At 37.6% G+C, this 17693-nt stretch overlaps 1 protein-coding gene across 1 annotated transcript; it reads right to left on the reverse strand.

The window, feature by feature from the left end:
- Positions 1-7: 7 nt before the first annotated feature.
- LOC102228613 (calcium/calmodulin-dependent protein kinase kinase 2) lies at positions 8-17678 on the reverse strand. The gene is made up of 17 exons (XM_005799652.2): positions 17369-17678; positions 12873-13154; positions 12436-12777; positions 11200-11247; positions 10298-10351; positions 8526-8577; positions 8273-8406; positions 7873-7909; positions 7671-7692; positions 7482-7570; positions 6657-6856; positions 6461-6514; positions 6277-6350; positions 6081-6168; positions 3712-3843; positions 3439-3542; positions 8-2027 (listed from the first exon to the last, which is right to left on the reverse strand). Exons 2-17 carry the CDS (start codon positions 13086-13088, stop codon positions 1955-1957), a joined length of 1719 nt encoding a protein of 572 aa, XP_005799709.1. The 5' UTR covers positions 13089-13154; positions 17369-17678; the 3' UTR covers positions 8-1954.
- Between the last annotated feature and the right edge of the window lie 15 nt (positions 17679-17693).

Here is a 17693-nt window from a genome sequence, read left to right on the forward strand (position 1 = left end):
CTTTTTGTAGCCATAAAAAGAAGCTTATGGAGTAATTATGAATATTTGATCATTTTTCCAGGCCGAAATTGGAGAGTTAATTTAAATTGCTTAATTTCCTTCCTTGAACCTTAATTATCCCTGTTACAAAATACACTTTCAAGCTAGACTGGAGAACCCATTTGGAAAAGATAAATTTGAGACCAAATTTATGACATTCATCTTCATCAAGAATCTTCCAAAACTTATCACCCGAATTATAGCGTCTGAGCGTGCTCAACAAGGTGTACTGCTGCACCATAAAGACATTTAATGTGCATAGTACGAGTCTTAAAAACCAACATACATTTCAGAGAAACATGCAGGTACGAGTACAAAAACGTCCTTCCCTTTTCTTATACATTCAACACGGAAGTGCTGAACTAAAACGTGTGGAAGCATTAAATGTTAGCATCAACACTGTCAATAATCTATGTTAACTAGACACACATTCAGTCATTTTATCTACAACACTAAATGTTTGAAAACAAAATACAGAATGGGTGAAAAGGTAAAAAAAAATGGGGGGGAAAAAATGAGGACATTTGTAATTGATTTCAGTAATTAAATTCTGCTTCTTTCCAGACGGACTGATGTTTCTGACCAAACACGTCAAAAGATATGACATGCATAGATCTGTAAAAAGTCTGAATATTGGCACTATGCTTCCATCCTAACCTTATAGCAGCAGCCAGCTTTTATAGGTCAACAATAAGAACAAGAAATTGTTTGTCATTTACTTTGCAAACCTTTGCATTTATTTAAACGGTCTCTGTCTTTAAATAACATAAATCCAGTGAGACAAAACAAACACAAAAAAACTAGAAGGTTTCCTTTTTGATTTGAGGTTCTGTTGTCATCAAGTAAATCCTAAAACAGAATGCTGCAGGAACGTGTAAAACCCTGCCTTTATAGCACAGTAAAATACTTTGATTGAAATATTTAAGGAAACAACAACTTTTCACCAACACATTCTGCTCTTCTCACATGCAGACTTTAATATTCAGCTTACTGCATCTCACTGAGCTTTAAAATTGAGTGTAAACACCTAAAACAAAAACTCCTCACTTAACATGTCTGAAAGTACAAGTTTTAGCATATATAAAGGTCCTTTTTTCCTCCTATGCCCTCCAAATGCAGTGACGACAAATGTGAACGTTCACACAGCACTACATTAACCATTTTAAATCATTTAAAGCTTTCTATTAATTGCAGTACACATCAAACTTAAAGTGTGGGAATTAAGATAAATATCTTGTAAAAATAATTGCATGCATTCAATGAAGTAAACATGTTTTAGCATCCCTTTTTCCTTATTTGGTAAACTGTACAGTCTTAAATATGTAACAAAACTGGGCACTGCCACTCTACCATACTCTGAACTTCGACAATCTTTGTCAGGAGGCATTCTCTGCCAAAGAGAAGGCCAGTTGTGATGGTGAACTCACATCCAAACATCCCCTTTTTTTCTCTCAGCACAGTACACCTGAAGATCTTATCAAGTAAAAACAAGTGGGGGATCTAGGGAATAGACTACATTAAAAACCTGAAACTGGACCATTGAAGCCTGAGACGAGGCATGCTGAGACTATAAATGCATGCAAGAGAGGAGGAGGAGAAGAGTAAGTCGAGGGAAAGGACGCAACATTTCAAGGTTTTATGGGGGTCAACCCCCTGGGAGGTTCACATACGACAGTCACAAATCCCCACCACCTCAAAGGTAAGCTGTACAAGAAGAGAAAAGATAACCATCGTCACAAAAATCATCACCAAAGTCCTTAAGATCATAAGTTCGTCCCTTCTTTTAAAATTCTTCGCATCCAACGTAAAAAGTTAAAGTCCATAAGCGTTGACGGTCAGTTTAAAAGAGTAAAGGGGTGTCGTGTTGTGCAGTTACAGGCAGGAAGATATCAGTGTGCATATAAAGCCGTTTCTATCAGGAAAGAGCCTTGTCTTCTCCTACATAGGGAAGGTCCATGCTTCTCACTCCATCTGCACTCTCTTGTTTCCTGAGTGAAAACAACCGAGACTCAGCACCAATGGCAGCATTGCAACAAAACAATGTTGATCTCAAACAACAACAGGAACAATTTTGAAGCACTGCTCTACCAAAGTACAAAAATAAAAGCACAAACCTCATCGGTTGGTGGTTTCAAACTGTTTTCATCAAGCATTAGAGTATTTATTATATTTGTTCTGTGATACTTTAGAAATTAGATGATTACCTGCTTACAGGTGAGGATTTCAAACTGAGGGTTAAGTGTTTCAGTGTTTAAATGAACTGTCTTTGTTTTTCTCCACAGGAAGTGATTCTACCAAAATGATTCTGTGTTTAGCTTCTTCTCTTTGTTTGATGAAGTCATTGACAGAGCTATTTTTACCATTAGCACTGCTTCCTCTCCTTGTTTGTCTTTCCAAAGAACAACTCTTAGCCGATTGACTCTGTTTAGCCGTGTCTCTTTCCAGGACAAAGACATTGATGGAGTTGTATTTGCAATTAACCATAAGCCCCATGGAAGTACTTCTGGCCTGATGCTGTATGTTTAGACTGTGTCTTCTTAGCACCAACTCTATGGAACAGCATTATGCAGAAATAAACAAGAATAAAACATTAGGAAAGGGTGCCACTGGATTCTAATTTGTACTTCATTTCCAACATCTATTGACTCAATCTATTCCAATGTTCATCTGTATATAGTTATTCTCTCTGACTTTTATTTGTTTTTATAGAGATAGAAGGAAAGGAGCGTTATGTGCAAAGTCATATAGGATGTGGAATGTGAAAGGTTTTTTTGTCTCTTTTACTCAGATCATGTCTACAATTCTATATTTATGTAATTTACCATTACTATCCAAAAATAAAAAATCAAAGAATCAACATTAAGCACAATAAATGTCTAATCAATTAAAAGTTTTATCCTGCATTTTATTCAGAGTTCTTGTGGAGGATCGTAGTGCATGGAGACAGCAGCCATCATACCATGCCATCATCTCAGTATCCCTGCTAACAGATGCCACCATCTTCATTTAATAATACTGTAAACAAGCATTTGACAAACCTAATCAGCTGATTGCTGATCTGATTAAAACCAGCGGTGCCGGAACACAGCATTTAAGCGCAGGATTTACTATCGCCACCCTTTGATATTAAAAGACAGACCGCGCTTTTAAGAGCTGAGTTGGAAATGATGTTTCATGGATGTAGTGAAAAAGGTGGGCAGCTCTAGGCAGCACTCTGACCAAGAGCTGCCCTATCTGTGATAGGTCAAATAAAACAGCAAAATCACTCTTCATTATTAAAACATGAAACACACTGAGAAAGCACAATTATGAAAGAAAGTTGTGGTGAAACTACATTGCACAAGGACTCCCAACTGTTGTCATAGTATCATTAGGTCGGCCTGTAAACAATATACTCACGTAAATGTTTGTGCTGGAGCACACAAACCGCTGCGATCCTCCTTTCGGCTCAAGTCGAAGGGATTCCCAAAGGAGCGCTTCCTTAACATGGTTCTCACCAAAATCTGTCAAACGTCAAAAGTTTATGCAAAAGCTAAGATTAATGTTTACATTGATTTAAGAGTTTTTAATGTAAATTTACCCACTTTATATCTGGATCATTAAAATCCATTTTTTTAAATATAAGCTAGCTGCGATGGCATTTCCTTAATGCTCATTAACAGAGAAACTCACCACTGTAGTCAGACTTGGAATGTGTTTAACAGAATTCTCCACTTCCTCCTCAGTGACCTCAATCAGCAAACAGCAGTTGTCATCCTCAGGAGGAAGAGGCTCGGCACCGTGCTTCGTTACCCACGGATGAACCTGGACACAACAAACAGACTAATGTTAGACATAAGTTAATAGATTATATAAGAATAAAGAAATAAGTAAAGAATATGAACATGTATGCACATTTCTACAGGAAACTGTTTCCAGTACCAAACAAACCTCCACGTTATGATGGCATTGATCTTTCTACTGTTTGAAAGATCAAACAGTAGTCAAAGCAGAAATACATACATTTCTAACCGCACTTCTATATATGGAGTGATGATGTAATCTGGAACCTGAATGTTTCGCAGGAAACAAAAATTTGTTGTTTTGACATGGTTTGCAGTTTTTAGATGTCCCTTGCTGATGTCAGGAAATTTATATATTAAATCAATAACTGCTCTCAACAAACTTTCCAACATCATGGCTTCACCTACAATAATTTGAAGATAAATTCTTCTCCGTTTCCTAAAAGGTTTAACATCAAATTGTATATCAGAGGAACGTTTTGACACCTCTACTGGAGTTACAGCTCTCTGATTAAAACATGAAGGGTCGAATACTCAGACTTTCAGCTGTGTGTGACTGTGGCTGTGTTTTTAACAAAATGCAAGGCTCGCATTTATAAATTGTTATATAGGTTTTGCATACCTACAGATATGAAAGCAATTAGAACAGCTCAACTGAATTATTCAAAGAAATACTTTTGGCTATACAGTAAATCTTTCTACTTCGAATATGTGGTGACGTAAAGTCAGAAGTTGAAAACTGAAACTTGGTCAAAAACCCAGCATCAAAACCGTAGAGTCCTTTACCTACTGAAATTAAAATCCCTTTCATTATAAAAAGATATTTATTTCTCAAGATACATGTTTCACATGAAAACAGTTTTATGTTTGCAAAAAATATCATTTTTGTTATATATTCATACCAAAATGAAGAAGGGTCTTTATATCCATTTACAAAACAATGTTGACTTGGAGATAAGTAATTCTTGAAAAGTGGGACAAAATGGGTTTAAATTTTTCCAAAATTCTTTTAAATTATTCCTCAAGCTTATGCATACAAATATGACAAATAATGTTATGGAAATGTAAAGATGCTAAGGCGCAGCCTCCCAGTTGCAACATTTTTTTGAAAATTTAATTTTTAATGGACCTGACCCAGAACTTTGTCATCACCATCTGACAAAAATAAATATAAAATTATTTTTAATGACCCTATTAGTGATATTTTGACTCAGTTTTACAGACAAATGCTTCTCAAGAAACAAAATAAATATTATTTAAAATAAAAAAAACAACATAAAGTCCATCTGACAGAGTTGACAGTGCATGACGGAGCTTACACAGAACTGAAGGTGGTGACAAACTAGTGAGTAAAAAGAAATACTTGATACATGTGAAGTATGTAAAATACATTAAAATGAATTAGCTGCACATTTAAGTGAGATTTGTCAACACTATCACTGAAAGAGTCAGACTGTCAGTTAAAAACTGATGGAGTTGACATCTGACAGTTGACGAAATGCCAAACTACCTCAATTTATATGATGTTATTCTGCAGGAGGCCATATTGTAGCTCATCAGGTCCATGAACTCTTTACAGTGCACCAAAATTAAGCATTTCACAAAATTTCATCAAAGTTTTGTAAATTGTCAGTGATGGTGTTGACACATCATGGTTGTGTCGCACAACTTAGGAATAAAACGGAAGAAAAAACTAAAGAATAACATAAGATAGCCAGAGCTGCTTAGCCCTCTTAGCAAAGGAAATGAAAGGAAGAGGTCATGGGGTCCTCAGAAGTTCTGATGCCCCCCAATAATGCCTGATTTTTTTACATTGTTTTTATGTCTGACGGTGTTGACAAAAACTTGGGACAAATTTCAATTGAGTTGGAAAATATATAAAAATTATTTTTAATTCAATTTATTGATACTTAAAAAATATTTATTTGAATACTTATACTTAATTGTCATAATATATTATCTTAGTATTCCTTTAATTGTTTTAAACTATTATAATGTATTGAGTTCTGCTGCAGGACAAGGGATTTTAAAGACACCATCCACCTACTACAATGTTTAAATAAAAAAATATTCAGCAAACACCAGGAAAACATACATTGTAGTGCTCACATGGCACAGCTTAGTTTAGTCAGACATTTGGAAAAAAAAAATCACATTTTGTGCTTTATCCATAGGACCCGTTTTGTCCCTCTTCTCAAGAATCACTGAGATAACTAAAGTAGCCTGTTCTCAGGTTAGGAAACTATAGAAAGTGTTCACCTTTATCTGTGCCACTGATATTCTGGCCTCTGGATTCTTGTCCAACATTTTCAACAGCAAATCTTTGAGGCCATCCGATATGTTTGCACTGTTGGCACAAGAAAACAAGTGATGCAAAGATTCAGAGCAAACAGCAGCAAGTGAGTGGAAAACCAACATGTTTTTTGAGATACATAAAGGACCCATTACAACATACCATTCTGGTATCACCACAGGTTGAGTTTTGATTTTTTGATGTAGACTAAGAATGCGCTCATCCATAAAAGGACACTGTGGAGACAATTAATATGCATAGTTTTTTGTTTTAATGGTACACCACCATTTGGAACAACTTTTAAAGAGACAAGCAGCCTCTATTTGTTTGATGTAGACACACTCACCACTCCAAAGACGAAGCAGTAAAGCGTTACTCCCATAGCCCAGACATCCAATGCCTTTAAAAAGAAAAATAAGAAATACCCTAAAGCCATGTCAACTAATAAACAGAAAGAATTAATCTGAACCACCACCAGTATTGTATTGCATTACTGACAACTGTCTCCAGGTGGCACTAGTTAGCCACAAACACTGCCTCACCTTCCCAGAGAAATTTTTTCTGGTCTCAGAAAGTGTTTCAGGAGCAAGGAAAGCAGGTGTTCCCACTGTGCTGGTGAGCAGGGCATCGGCACCTTCAAACTGGTTACTAACTCCAAAGTCTGCAATCTTGATGTGTCCATCTTCTCCCACCAGCAAGTTAGAGGGTTTGATGTCTCTATGAATGATTCTCTGATAATGCACTGTCAAACCATGAGGTGATAAGACAAGTCAAATTGTGAGAATATAAGTCTGGAAATGCTAAAGAATCCCTAGGTAAACATCATTGTTCAAAAAAATAACAGCCATAATGTATGCTTATCACATAAAGAAAGAATATGGAGGTGGTTGAATTTCAACGAAGCAACACATATTGAGAAAAGCATTTTTTTCTTTAGATGTGATTGTTATAAGTTTTTTTGAGTCTGCGACTTAAAGCCCTCCCTTCCCTTTCATCCCAGTAATAGTCTCCTAGACAACCCTTGTGTAAAAGCTTTTCTCTTGAGCTGAAATGCATTTGCAGCCAGGAAAATTATGTGAAATGATCCTTGTGGGTGGCTGGAGTCAAGAACAGCTCAAATGGAGAACTTTGTGAAGCCAGGGTAGCATCGTGAAAACAAATCTTAATGATACAGTGAGAGCATTTTAATGTCTAACCAAGACAAGAATGATTATTCACAACATCTTTTATTTCATCTAAAAATAAAAGGCATATCAGTATAGCAGGTATAATCTATCACAGGTTCATTTTGAAACAAAGTGATTCATATTGATTAAATAATAGTTTCCATTAGATGGAAAATGAATGTAGAGGCCTGGGGGACTCACAGTACTCAATTCCTCTCAGCAGATCCCTGAAGTAAAAGCGGGCCTGTTCCTCACTGAAGGGTTTATCAGTTGGCACCTCCATCACAGCCCTGAACACACACACACGTACACCCCCACTATTAGCAATCAGAAGTAATGAGATCGAGATTTCAGTCATATAATCATTGCCATAATAGAACTGTATCTTACCCTTGCTTCACCAGCTCAAACACTGTGACAAATAACAAGGAAAAAAAATTCATTTGTCAGGAAACATGGTCTAAAATGCAGATTTTTTTACAAGCGTTATCAAAATGCCAAAAAGTAATATTTCCATATGCTTTATTAGAATAAAACCAGCTGTGTTATGTCTGTTTGCAGTCTGGACAGTGACAGTTTGGCCAGAACATACCCATGTACAGATGGTCCTCGCTGGGGTCATCCAAGACCTGCCATCACAGCATGAGGGAACAAGAAATGAATGTCAATCCAAACACACACTTAAAACACACAAAACCTCATCTTTTTATTCATATGCACTGGAAGTAGGGGATCGATTTGTGGCCTTTCCCAGACTTATGCATGTCAAATGATTGTATTTGTTTTATTTTTGAATTTCTTTAGATTGGGTTATTTCCAAAACAGGTGTTTGGATTGCTTTTATACCTCAATAAATTAACTCATCATTCAAGAATTACTTTTTGTATTTACCCATATTACCTTTCTCTGATATTAACATTCGTTTGATGATCTGTAAGATTTCATTTTGACAATAAAAACAGCACTGTAAAAGTAAACTGCAGTTTACATACCTCTACTAGTTTAACTACATTAGGATGGTCGAGTTTTTTTAGAATGGCTATCTCTTGATAAACTCGTTCCAGTGGTCCTTTATGCTGAGCTGGACCTTCGGGGACTGCTCTGGTTCCACGAGGAGGTGGTCTCCCTGATGGAGGAGAATAGAAAAAATGGATGAGCAGTAAGAGGTTAGACGAAAGACATAAAAACTGAAGTGACCTTTATCAGTTATCTATTGCAGCATTAAAGACCCTGCTTCTGACTTACGTGGAAACCCTGCCTGCCTCAGGAGCCTCTTCTTGGATAAAAGCTTCATCGCCTACACAACAGAGGGAAACAGGTTTAGATTTGGTGGAGGATAAGGAGGGCAGGAGGCAGGAGAGCCCAGTGGGCAGCGTTCCAGGAAAAAGAGGAACAAAGGGGCAGATGGGAAAAAAATGGAGCTGGATACCACACAATCAGATGCTGCTATTCTGACAGCGCACCCACTCATACACCTACTGTACAGATGACAGTGGCAGCATCTACAGTAAAAAAACAAACAAAAAAAAACATCTCTTACCTTGAAAATCCTTTGTCTGATGCTTCTCAGTAACTAAAAGAATCACTTTTCCAGACTCAAAAGGGATTCTTAGAATGCACAGTGCCTAAAGATTTCTATATAAAGAGCATTGGAATCATAGTCACGATTTTTCTCATCAGGGGCAGAGCATCCTAGACGGAAACCCGATAGAGGCTGCAAAAGAGCTGAGACTGATGCAGAGATTAAACTTCTAGCAGGACTGTGATGAAATCTGGGGCTAAATAATATTTGGAAAGCATGCAGTTGCAATATTTTTGTTCAATGCTGCAACGATTGCTGCAATTAACAAAAACTTTACTTAATCTACTCATTTGTTGTGCCACTTAAGACCAAAATCTGTACCAATTGGAGTGATCAAGTAGAAGGAGAGCTCATCCAGGTGTGAATTAGCAGATCCAAACTCGATTAACCAGCAGGGATTGTTAAAATTCAAGCAGGTCCAGTGCTGCAATGACTCAGAGTCCATACCTAAATCTGTGGCAAGACTTGAGAAATCAATATTCTCAGACACTATTCATCTGATGAAGAGAACAAAGCTGGTAGAGACACAACCGACCTGCAGCTGTAACTGCAGTGAAAGATGGTTACATAAAGTATTGACTAAGGAGGGCTTCATACATACACACCACACTTGCCAGATAAAATAACATGCATCCTTTAGCTTGCACTTCACAATTATAGAAAACAGGAATGGAACAGGATGTCTGCAGGTTTCAGTCAAATTTAAGACTTTTAAAGACGAATGCACCCAGCCTCAACAGAAGTGAGCCAGTGACATAAACAAACGTCGTCCAGTCAATCGCCAATAAACTGACTCCTACCTATGATAGATGCAAAAAAGCCAGCTAGTTAGAAAGGGCATATTAGCCCTCATCCTCCTCGAGTCACAATCTAAAGATGTCTACGAGAGGCTCAAACTTTTGCTAGGCAGAACAGTCCCATGAAAACAAAAAAAACCTGCATATACAAGATTAAATAGTACTGCCATAAGAAAACATAAGACTTCTGATAAAAATATTTAATGCCAAATAAAAAAAAGTTAATATAAATTTAAGATTTTTTAAAGGCCTTTATTTTAATAACATGAATGTAAGACCAAGACTTCTGTTGTTATATCACATGAAACCCCCCATATAAAATATTTACAGACTGTTAAAGTCTGAAAAAGCTCAAAGTGGATGAATACTACTGGACTGGACTTATTCAGACCCAACTAATCCAATCCACTGAGCTATTACAACAATGATATAATCACCAATTGTGACATGTGTGCTTTGTCACTTGGGAGACAGTGGTAAAAAAATCCCCATGACATTTTCAGTCGCTGTCATGGAGTCATTGTTATGAAGAGTAAATTACATTCTGAACTTTCTCACACATGTAGCTTATTCATAAAAATAACAGGCGTATCATTATTGTACAATTAGGATGTGGGAGTGGGGTTCACAATACTCACATAGTATGTGTTGTCATCTTCATTGTAAGCCAGCTTGACAACGCCATAAGATCCCTGTGGAAGAGAAAACAAACAAAAAAAAGAAACGCTTCATACAAAATAAACAACATTAATATGTAGAAAACCCCACAAGAACAAACACACAAGCATCAACACACGAGCTGAAGTGAGTGGGCTCACACTGAAAGAGTACCAGCTGCTTCAAAGTGAGAACAGAGAAATTCAAATCCTCTCTCCATCGCTCTTTCATTTTTGATTTCAGGCTAATTAAGGAAACTGGATCTGGTTTGTGCCATCACACCGCACCCTCCCCCCTCAACACAGGAAACTCTGTGTAGAAAGTGGGCCCAATTAGAGCCCTGTGCAGACAAATTCATACACAACAAAACAAACACAGAGAGAGGGCAGACTCAGTTCCTGCTGGGGGAGCAGACTGTAGCATGGAGAGGAAGCAAATCGCTCATCCCACAGTCCAAAGTGACAATTCCACAACAGAGGACTCTCTCCAATGATCCTAAATGGCTTCAATCTACAGACATTACATCTATCTATTAAAATTCATAGATACTATCAACCTGCTCAACAATACTAACAATCTAAACCATTTATTTATACACACATCGACTCCCTCGCACCAACCCCTATCCACTAAGCCTTGCACAATCCTTAGAGAACACTATTTATACCAGCCTCTCATCCATCTTCCAACTCTCTCATGGCTGGGTGGTTTACACGGAGTTTGGAAAATGAGGACAGCCGGGAGAGAGCATATCAGAAACTGTTACTGCACGTCCTCGGTGATGTGCGTTTACTTGACAGACATGCAGTAGGTGGAGAGGAGAAGGGAAATGGAAGAGTCAGTGAAAGAGAGCAATCAGTGAGTGAGTGGTCTCGGATGGTACCTTTCCAATCTCATCCTTCAGTTTGTACTGGTTGAGCTGAACGCAGTCCTGGAGGAGGGAGGGAAGAAGGGAAAGAAAGGAAGAAAAAGGAATATTTGTGATTCTCTTCAGAAAGCAAAAAGCAAACATATTCACTTTTTTTTCTCCTTTATATCAAGAAAACTTAGGTCGTTCGGGCAAAATGCCCCACTCACATTTAGGAATTTTATTATAAAATGACTTATATGGATATATGCGTTTCTTTTCAATAAATACAAAAACAACAAACATTAATCAGCGTACTAAAATATATATTTTAAAGTTCATTTGAAGGATTTTTAATGTAAATAATAGTCATGTAAATCCTTCACAAATATGACTTTTGATACGACAAAATCTGATCCTACTATATCAAGAGCTTCTGCTCTTGATATAGTAGAACAGAACGAAACACTACCCACATCAAGTTCTACCACAGCTATCAGCTACTTTTACTGAGTCTATAAAATCTTACCTGTGCTTCCACAGCTTGATCTTAACCAGTGCTGCTGCTTTTAACAAGAAATGTACATGTAATTCTAAATACTTATAGTTAATTTTAATATCGTGGTATACTGGCAGATGTTAAAGAGGAGCACCTCAGAGAGTTACTCTGCGTCAGCATTAGTGTGCCCATTCATGTGTAATGCTTTACTAAAGCCTCAGGAGAGTACAGTAAGTCAGGGTCCAGAGAAAACAGATACTGTATTCATATTTACTATTGTGGTGCTTATCACCTCAAATTTACTAATTTTCAATAAATTCTTCATCACCTGATCAGTGAGGAACTATTAAACAAATAGGATGAGGGTATCCATCTGCCTAAGTATTACCTTAATTAATCTGCTGGAAATATTTTAGCATCACAGTTTAAAAACAATCTGAGGCTGGATCCATCAATTATCCATCCAAGTGATCATCCATCCGTCCGTCCATCCTTTGGTTAATCAGTCCATTTGACCATCCATACTCTGTTTTTACAGGTTTTATTTTTAATGCCGGCCTGCCGAGTTTCCTCTAGTAAATCCATAGTGAACCTATATTTAGATTTGGAACTGGGAACTCTGGTATCTAATTTTGATCAAAGTTTAAAACCTTGTAGTATAATCTCAGTACAATTGTAATTTAGCTGAATTTTGAATAAATAAATCAATGATAATCTACTAATGGAGATAGTTTGAAAATTTAACTGATGTCAGTCTGAAGGGGGTATCTTACCTGGAGATCTATGATGGAAACGCTGTGGGACTCCACAGTGGGTCGACGGGGCAGGCGCGGAGAGGAGTGGGGCGATGTGATGGGAGAGTAAGGTAACGACGGGTAAATATAGCGCCCATTAAGTCCAGGGGAACTGCAGGGTGAGGTGGCAGTGTGTGAGCGTTCTTGCAGGGAAAGTTTCCGGTCAGACAAACTCAATCTGCCCCGCTGCTCTTGGCTTTCAGGCAGCAGAACCTCGGGCCGACCAACTGTATGGGACAGCAGGTCGCAGGATGGAGTCCGGAAAGGAGCTCCTGCTGAGGAAGCTGGCTCCGGTGTCTCAGAGCTGTCCATTTCTTCCACCTAACATGACATGTTGGTTTTTATTTATCATTTTAAAAGAAGAATGTACAAGCTTATTCTTTTTGAAAGACATAAATCAGTATGTTCCAGCTCACCTCTTCCTCTCCAGGTGGTTGACTTGGTTCATACTCTGTGACCACAATGAGGGACTCCATGGGGTCTGGGGACGGTGTCTCAGAGTGCGCGTTTAAAGGCGGGGAGGGACAGCTGCACAGCAGATCAGGGAGAGGTTGCTGCACTGACGGTGCATGACTGCCGCAGGACGCCGGAGACTCAGCAGAGGGCCAAGGAGTTACATGACAAGGAAACATGTTTTTTTTGTCGTCACAAAACTAGACAACTCCTCCATCAGACTGCATCCTCTAGGAGAACTGTACCTAAGAAAAAAAATTTGCACAAAACAAAAGGATGTTATTCTTGTTATAAGATTTATACAGATTCCTACCTCCCTAAGATATGCATTCTGTTTTTGATTTTTGTGATCAATGGGCATCTTAAATATTTTATATCAAACAATCAGAGTAAACAAACACAAAAAAAATGTTTTTAAATGATGATTCTATATATTGAGAGAAGAACCTATCCAAACCAACCCTGTCCTGCTTTACTGAGAAACAGTCATTTACATTAAAAAAAATTTAAAAAACAATCTAAACTGTCTGACTGACATGGCAGAAATAGAACTTTTTGGAAAGCTTTATAAATCTGGTGTAAAATTATTCCAATATTTCAGAAAGAACATCATAGCAACAATCACTGTGATGGCCTGAGGCTGTTCATTCATGCTTAAAAACCCTCCAGTGAAGCTGAATTAAAACAATTCTGTGAAAAAGAGAGGACTAAGCATCTCTTGATGGCTCTTGTTGCTGCCAAAAGCACCAAACTACTGATTATCTAATGTAGATTTGACTAATCTTTCTCCTTCATTAAATGAAATCATTGTAAAAATTGGATTTTGTATTTGTTTTCTGGTTTACAATCATAAATGACAGAAAAATGACAAATTATAGTGGTCTGGCTTTTGCTTTGAAGGTAAGTTCAATGCAGCATGATTCAAAGCTGATATTACGATATTATACTGTAGATTTCTTGAAGTTGAAACTGTAGCATATTTATTATACTGAGCACATCATGTTTATCATTTACCCGTCTCCTGTTATAAAAACGTTTCAGAGTTTTCACTAAAATTCCTAGAATTGCCTAGAAGCTGTATCTACAACCTCTACTCTAAAAGGCACTTTCATGCCATATCATTAAGAATTAAGTGTCGACACTCAGAAAAATAATTTGTGCTTGACTGACTTCCTGTCTGTTGCTTTTTGATTTTAGATTGGGGGTTTTTTCCACACAAGCTGACAACACACTTTTTTCTAATCTTGGAGCTTCCGCCATCAGTCACATTATCTGGTATACAAAATGTTAATCTTCAACTGTGTTTATTCTATTTAGTGTACTATATTTTAAGGGAAGTATAAAATCTCCAAAACGCACTGCCAGTGGAGTAGGATTTTTTTTGTGTGTATAAAATTATGTTTCTGCAATAAAATCCTGATTTATTAAAATAATGGAGGCATTCTGAGTTAAAAGCAAAATAAATTTTGGCAGACTTAAAATGGTCCATTTTTTTCTGCTAACATGGACAGAGTTGACAGTTAAATTTTCAGCCTTGCATCTTGCGTTATTTGCAATCTGGAAAAAGTTATAAAGAATGAAAGAATAGTTTTCAACCATTTCCAGACTCCTGACTGATTCAACATTTTTGCTTCTAGTTTGATACCTAATGGCATGTTGATTTTTGTTAGGTTAGGTATACAAAAACAAATAAATATTCCTTCCGAGACGTAGGTCTGCACATTCTGTCACAAATTGTTATTGCAATATCATTGTGACCAATAGACACATAGTGAAGAGGTGCCTAGACCAGCAACTCAGTCCTGCTCTGTAGAAGCCACTGACCTTCAATTAGACGTTTCTCCGTCAAGTCCTATAGTAATTATAAAATTCAACCCATATTATCATTTCTTGCATGTTTTTCTAATATCATGGAGTGAAAAGTAAGAGTTTCCCCATCTGAGTCATGATTCCTTTGGTTTCAGTCTCTTGTGTACTTTTCTTTTTTGAAGTGTGGCCAACCAGACGGATCAACTGGAAAGTGGAAGACAAACTCAGTAGTAAGAGGTACGAAATGAATTGGATGGCAGTATAGTTTACATATGCAAATACATATCTCTAGTAGGGACATGATATTGCATATACAGAGCTGAAGTATCACAAACCAGATGCTTTTCACCTACAACATAACCTAAGTAGACATTTTGTTTTCATTTGAACCCTCAATAGAGTCTTGACTTTTTCCCCACACGCCTTATAATGAACTAATTAATTCATCTGAACACTTTTAGATGCACCAATTTCAGCTCTGGTAAGCAGATACAAAGTGGTGCATCTGAAGGAGCAACACTGGCGTACGCTTTTGATGTCAGTTATAAAACATGATTAATTATTATCTCTACAGCATTTAATGAGGACCGTGTTTTTTTTCTTGTTTGCATAATTTAAGACCACAATTTCTATCTCCAAGTCCACTCATGCTTTTCATACGCTCATTTACCGAGGAATGAGGAGAAGAGAAAAGTGGAGGAGGAAGAAAAATCTACATAATTTTTGTTGGATTGTTTTTAAGAGGATTGTGGTCATGGAAGCATGATAAACTGATGTAGCAGAGGACAAATAAAGCTATGAGGTAAACATAACAGTGTGCGAGCTAGCCGAGAGTTAAATGAGGATGATATGTGGGAGAGACGCCCAATTAAGGTGCCATCAGGCTAAGATTAGATTCAAGTCCTGTAAAACACCAGCAGATGCTGAAAAGCTCCAGATGCTGTACTTAGCCTCTTAGACCCAAAGTCACATGAGTTGACCTGGACAATCTGGGCATGAGGGGAGAGGAAAGCAGGACTTATCATAGAACGTGGGGCGGAAAGGTAAAAGAGGGGGTCCGAGGTATGTAGTGCAGTAATTATGACATAGATGTGGTCCTGCAGACATACCAGTTCAACACACAGCCATCTGGAGCAGTGGAGCATCCCAAGCTTCATTAAGTGATACACAGGGCAACAGAGTCAGCGGTGTGTGGAATCATGCAGGAGATAAGCTGCAGTAAATGCAAGAAAGGATCTAATAGATTAACTTAAGTGCAGTGTTATCACACGGCTGAGAACAGAGCCAGTCATGTATCCCTTAACCTGCTACAAGAGCACCAAGTTTTAATGAAAAACAACGGCATCTCACCCTAATTTGATGTCAAATATTTAAGGATTTTTAATTATGGCAATATAAATGTGTTGATTTCCAAACTATTCAGAAGTGAGTTGTTAGATTAAAGCCGATTGTGAACAGTTTAAATGCCACACAATATGGTGAGAGGTCACTTATAAGAAAGATTGTACTTTTTATATGAATCCATGTCTTTTTATCTGTAACATCTGTGTAAAACTGGGAACATACTATTGATTGCAGTTCATTAACATGTTTTAGTATTCAGCCATAAGTCAGTAAATATTCAATTTTTAGAGTTAGAAATCATTAAATTTAACATGTGAAATATATTTACATTTAACCTAAATGATGTATATTTTACCAATTATTTCCAAATATTTCCTGTCATATCTCACTTGGGTTAGCTCAATTGTGGAAAATTTTGAAATACGTTGACCTATATAAGAATCTGTCACACAATAACAATACATAAGAAGAATATGGAATCATGTTGCTTTTATTCTGCTTATAAGAAAAGAAATAAAGGTAAATGAAATTCATTCTTCCAGAAAGTACGACTAAAGTGTAATGGTTTTCTATCCAGCTGACTGACAATGCAGGATAAAGGCTGTGGAAAGAAGGCGTGAAATATGCTTCAAACAACGGCAAAGAAATTATAATCCCTGCCTCATTTTCCTGCTTCTGCTCTCCATTGCTGAGTGATGGCATAGACCGGTTACTGGCATCAAGTTGCTGTTTTAAACCAAAAGTGTTCGACACTAGTCTGCCTCTAAAATAAACCTAAATGGAAATATAGCTTGATGACAACATTTGGGATAGAATGTTATGCAACTTTAGATTCTCATTGCAACTATTGTTACATAATATAGTAGGCAGAGATATTTCAGTTTAGACTGTTGACAGGCTGAAAACGTGCAATTTCACCTGCAAACATAAACAAATGACTTGCCAATTATGAGCCGCGTTCAATGAAATGTCTCGCGTTTCTGGTGACATATAAGCGAACTTGCATTAATAATGCAACTTGTTAAATTCATTTCAAAGCTAAATGTGCCAAAGGGCGTCTTTGCTGCCAAAATTGAAGCGAATGTTACGGTTGTTTACGGTACCAGCGAGCCAACTCCTCTCCAAAGCTCAAAGTCAAGCGGCTCGGCTAACGTTAGCAGCTGCTTCGGATGTCAACATACAGATGTTGCTGTAACGGGCGTCAATGATGATAGTAACGATTCCAGCGCTTAAAAGAAGCTTCCACTCGATAGCAAAGCCATTGAATCAATCAAAAACATACAATCTGGTGTTATTTGGGTCTTACCTCTCCGTGCAACTTGGGGGCGTAGAATCAGAAATGTGAGGTTCCTTCTTCCAGCTGAGGTGTTACAGTAGCTGCTGCCAGCTAGCTAGCTTTGAGAGAGACGGGAAATGTAGCAGACTGACAGCCGATGTTGTGATGGAGCGGTCGACAGCGCAAGTCCAGAGCTTCACACGAAGGGGATACTGACAGCATGCATTTATTTACATAACGTTGAGAAATGCACTCAGAGAAATGAGATTCAGAAGCAGAAGCAGTGTATGCTGCCCCTCATTGTTTTCATTTGTCTCACGACTTTAGGAAAATACTTCATGGTTCTTAATTTCTG

The sequence above is a fragment of the Xiphophorus maculatus genome, chromosome 8 (genome assembly GCF_002775205.1).
Source record: "Xiphophorus maculatus strain JP 163 A chromosome 8, X_maculatus-5.0-male, whole genome shotgun sequence".
Classification (NCBI taxonomy): domain Eukaryota; kingdom Metazoa; phylum Chordata; class Actinopteri; order Cyprinodontiformes; family Poeciliidae; genus Xiphophorus; species Xiphophorus maculatus.

Coding starts and splice junctions, on each gene's coding strand:
- LOC102228613 (XM_005799652.2), bottom strand. CDS start 13,088: ATGTTTCCTTGTCATGTAACTCCTTGGCCCTCTGCTGAGTCTCCGGCG. Junction 7,910..8,272: donor ATGTAGTTAAACTAGTAGAG/GTATGTAAACTG, acceptor CTGTGATGGCAG/GTCTTGGATGACCCCAGCGA. Junction 6,515..6,656: donor GAAAAAATTTCTCTGGGAAG/GTGAGGCAGTGT, acceptor TTCTTTTTAAAG/GCATTGGATGTCTGGGCTAT.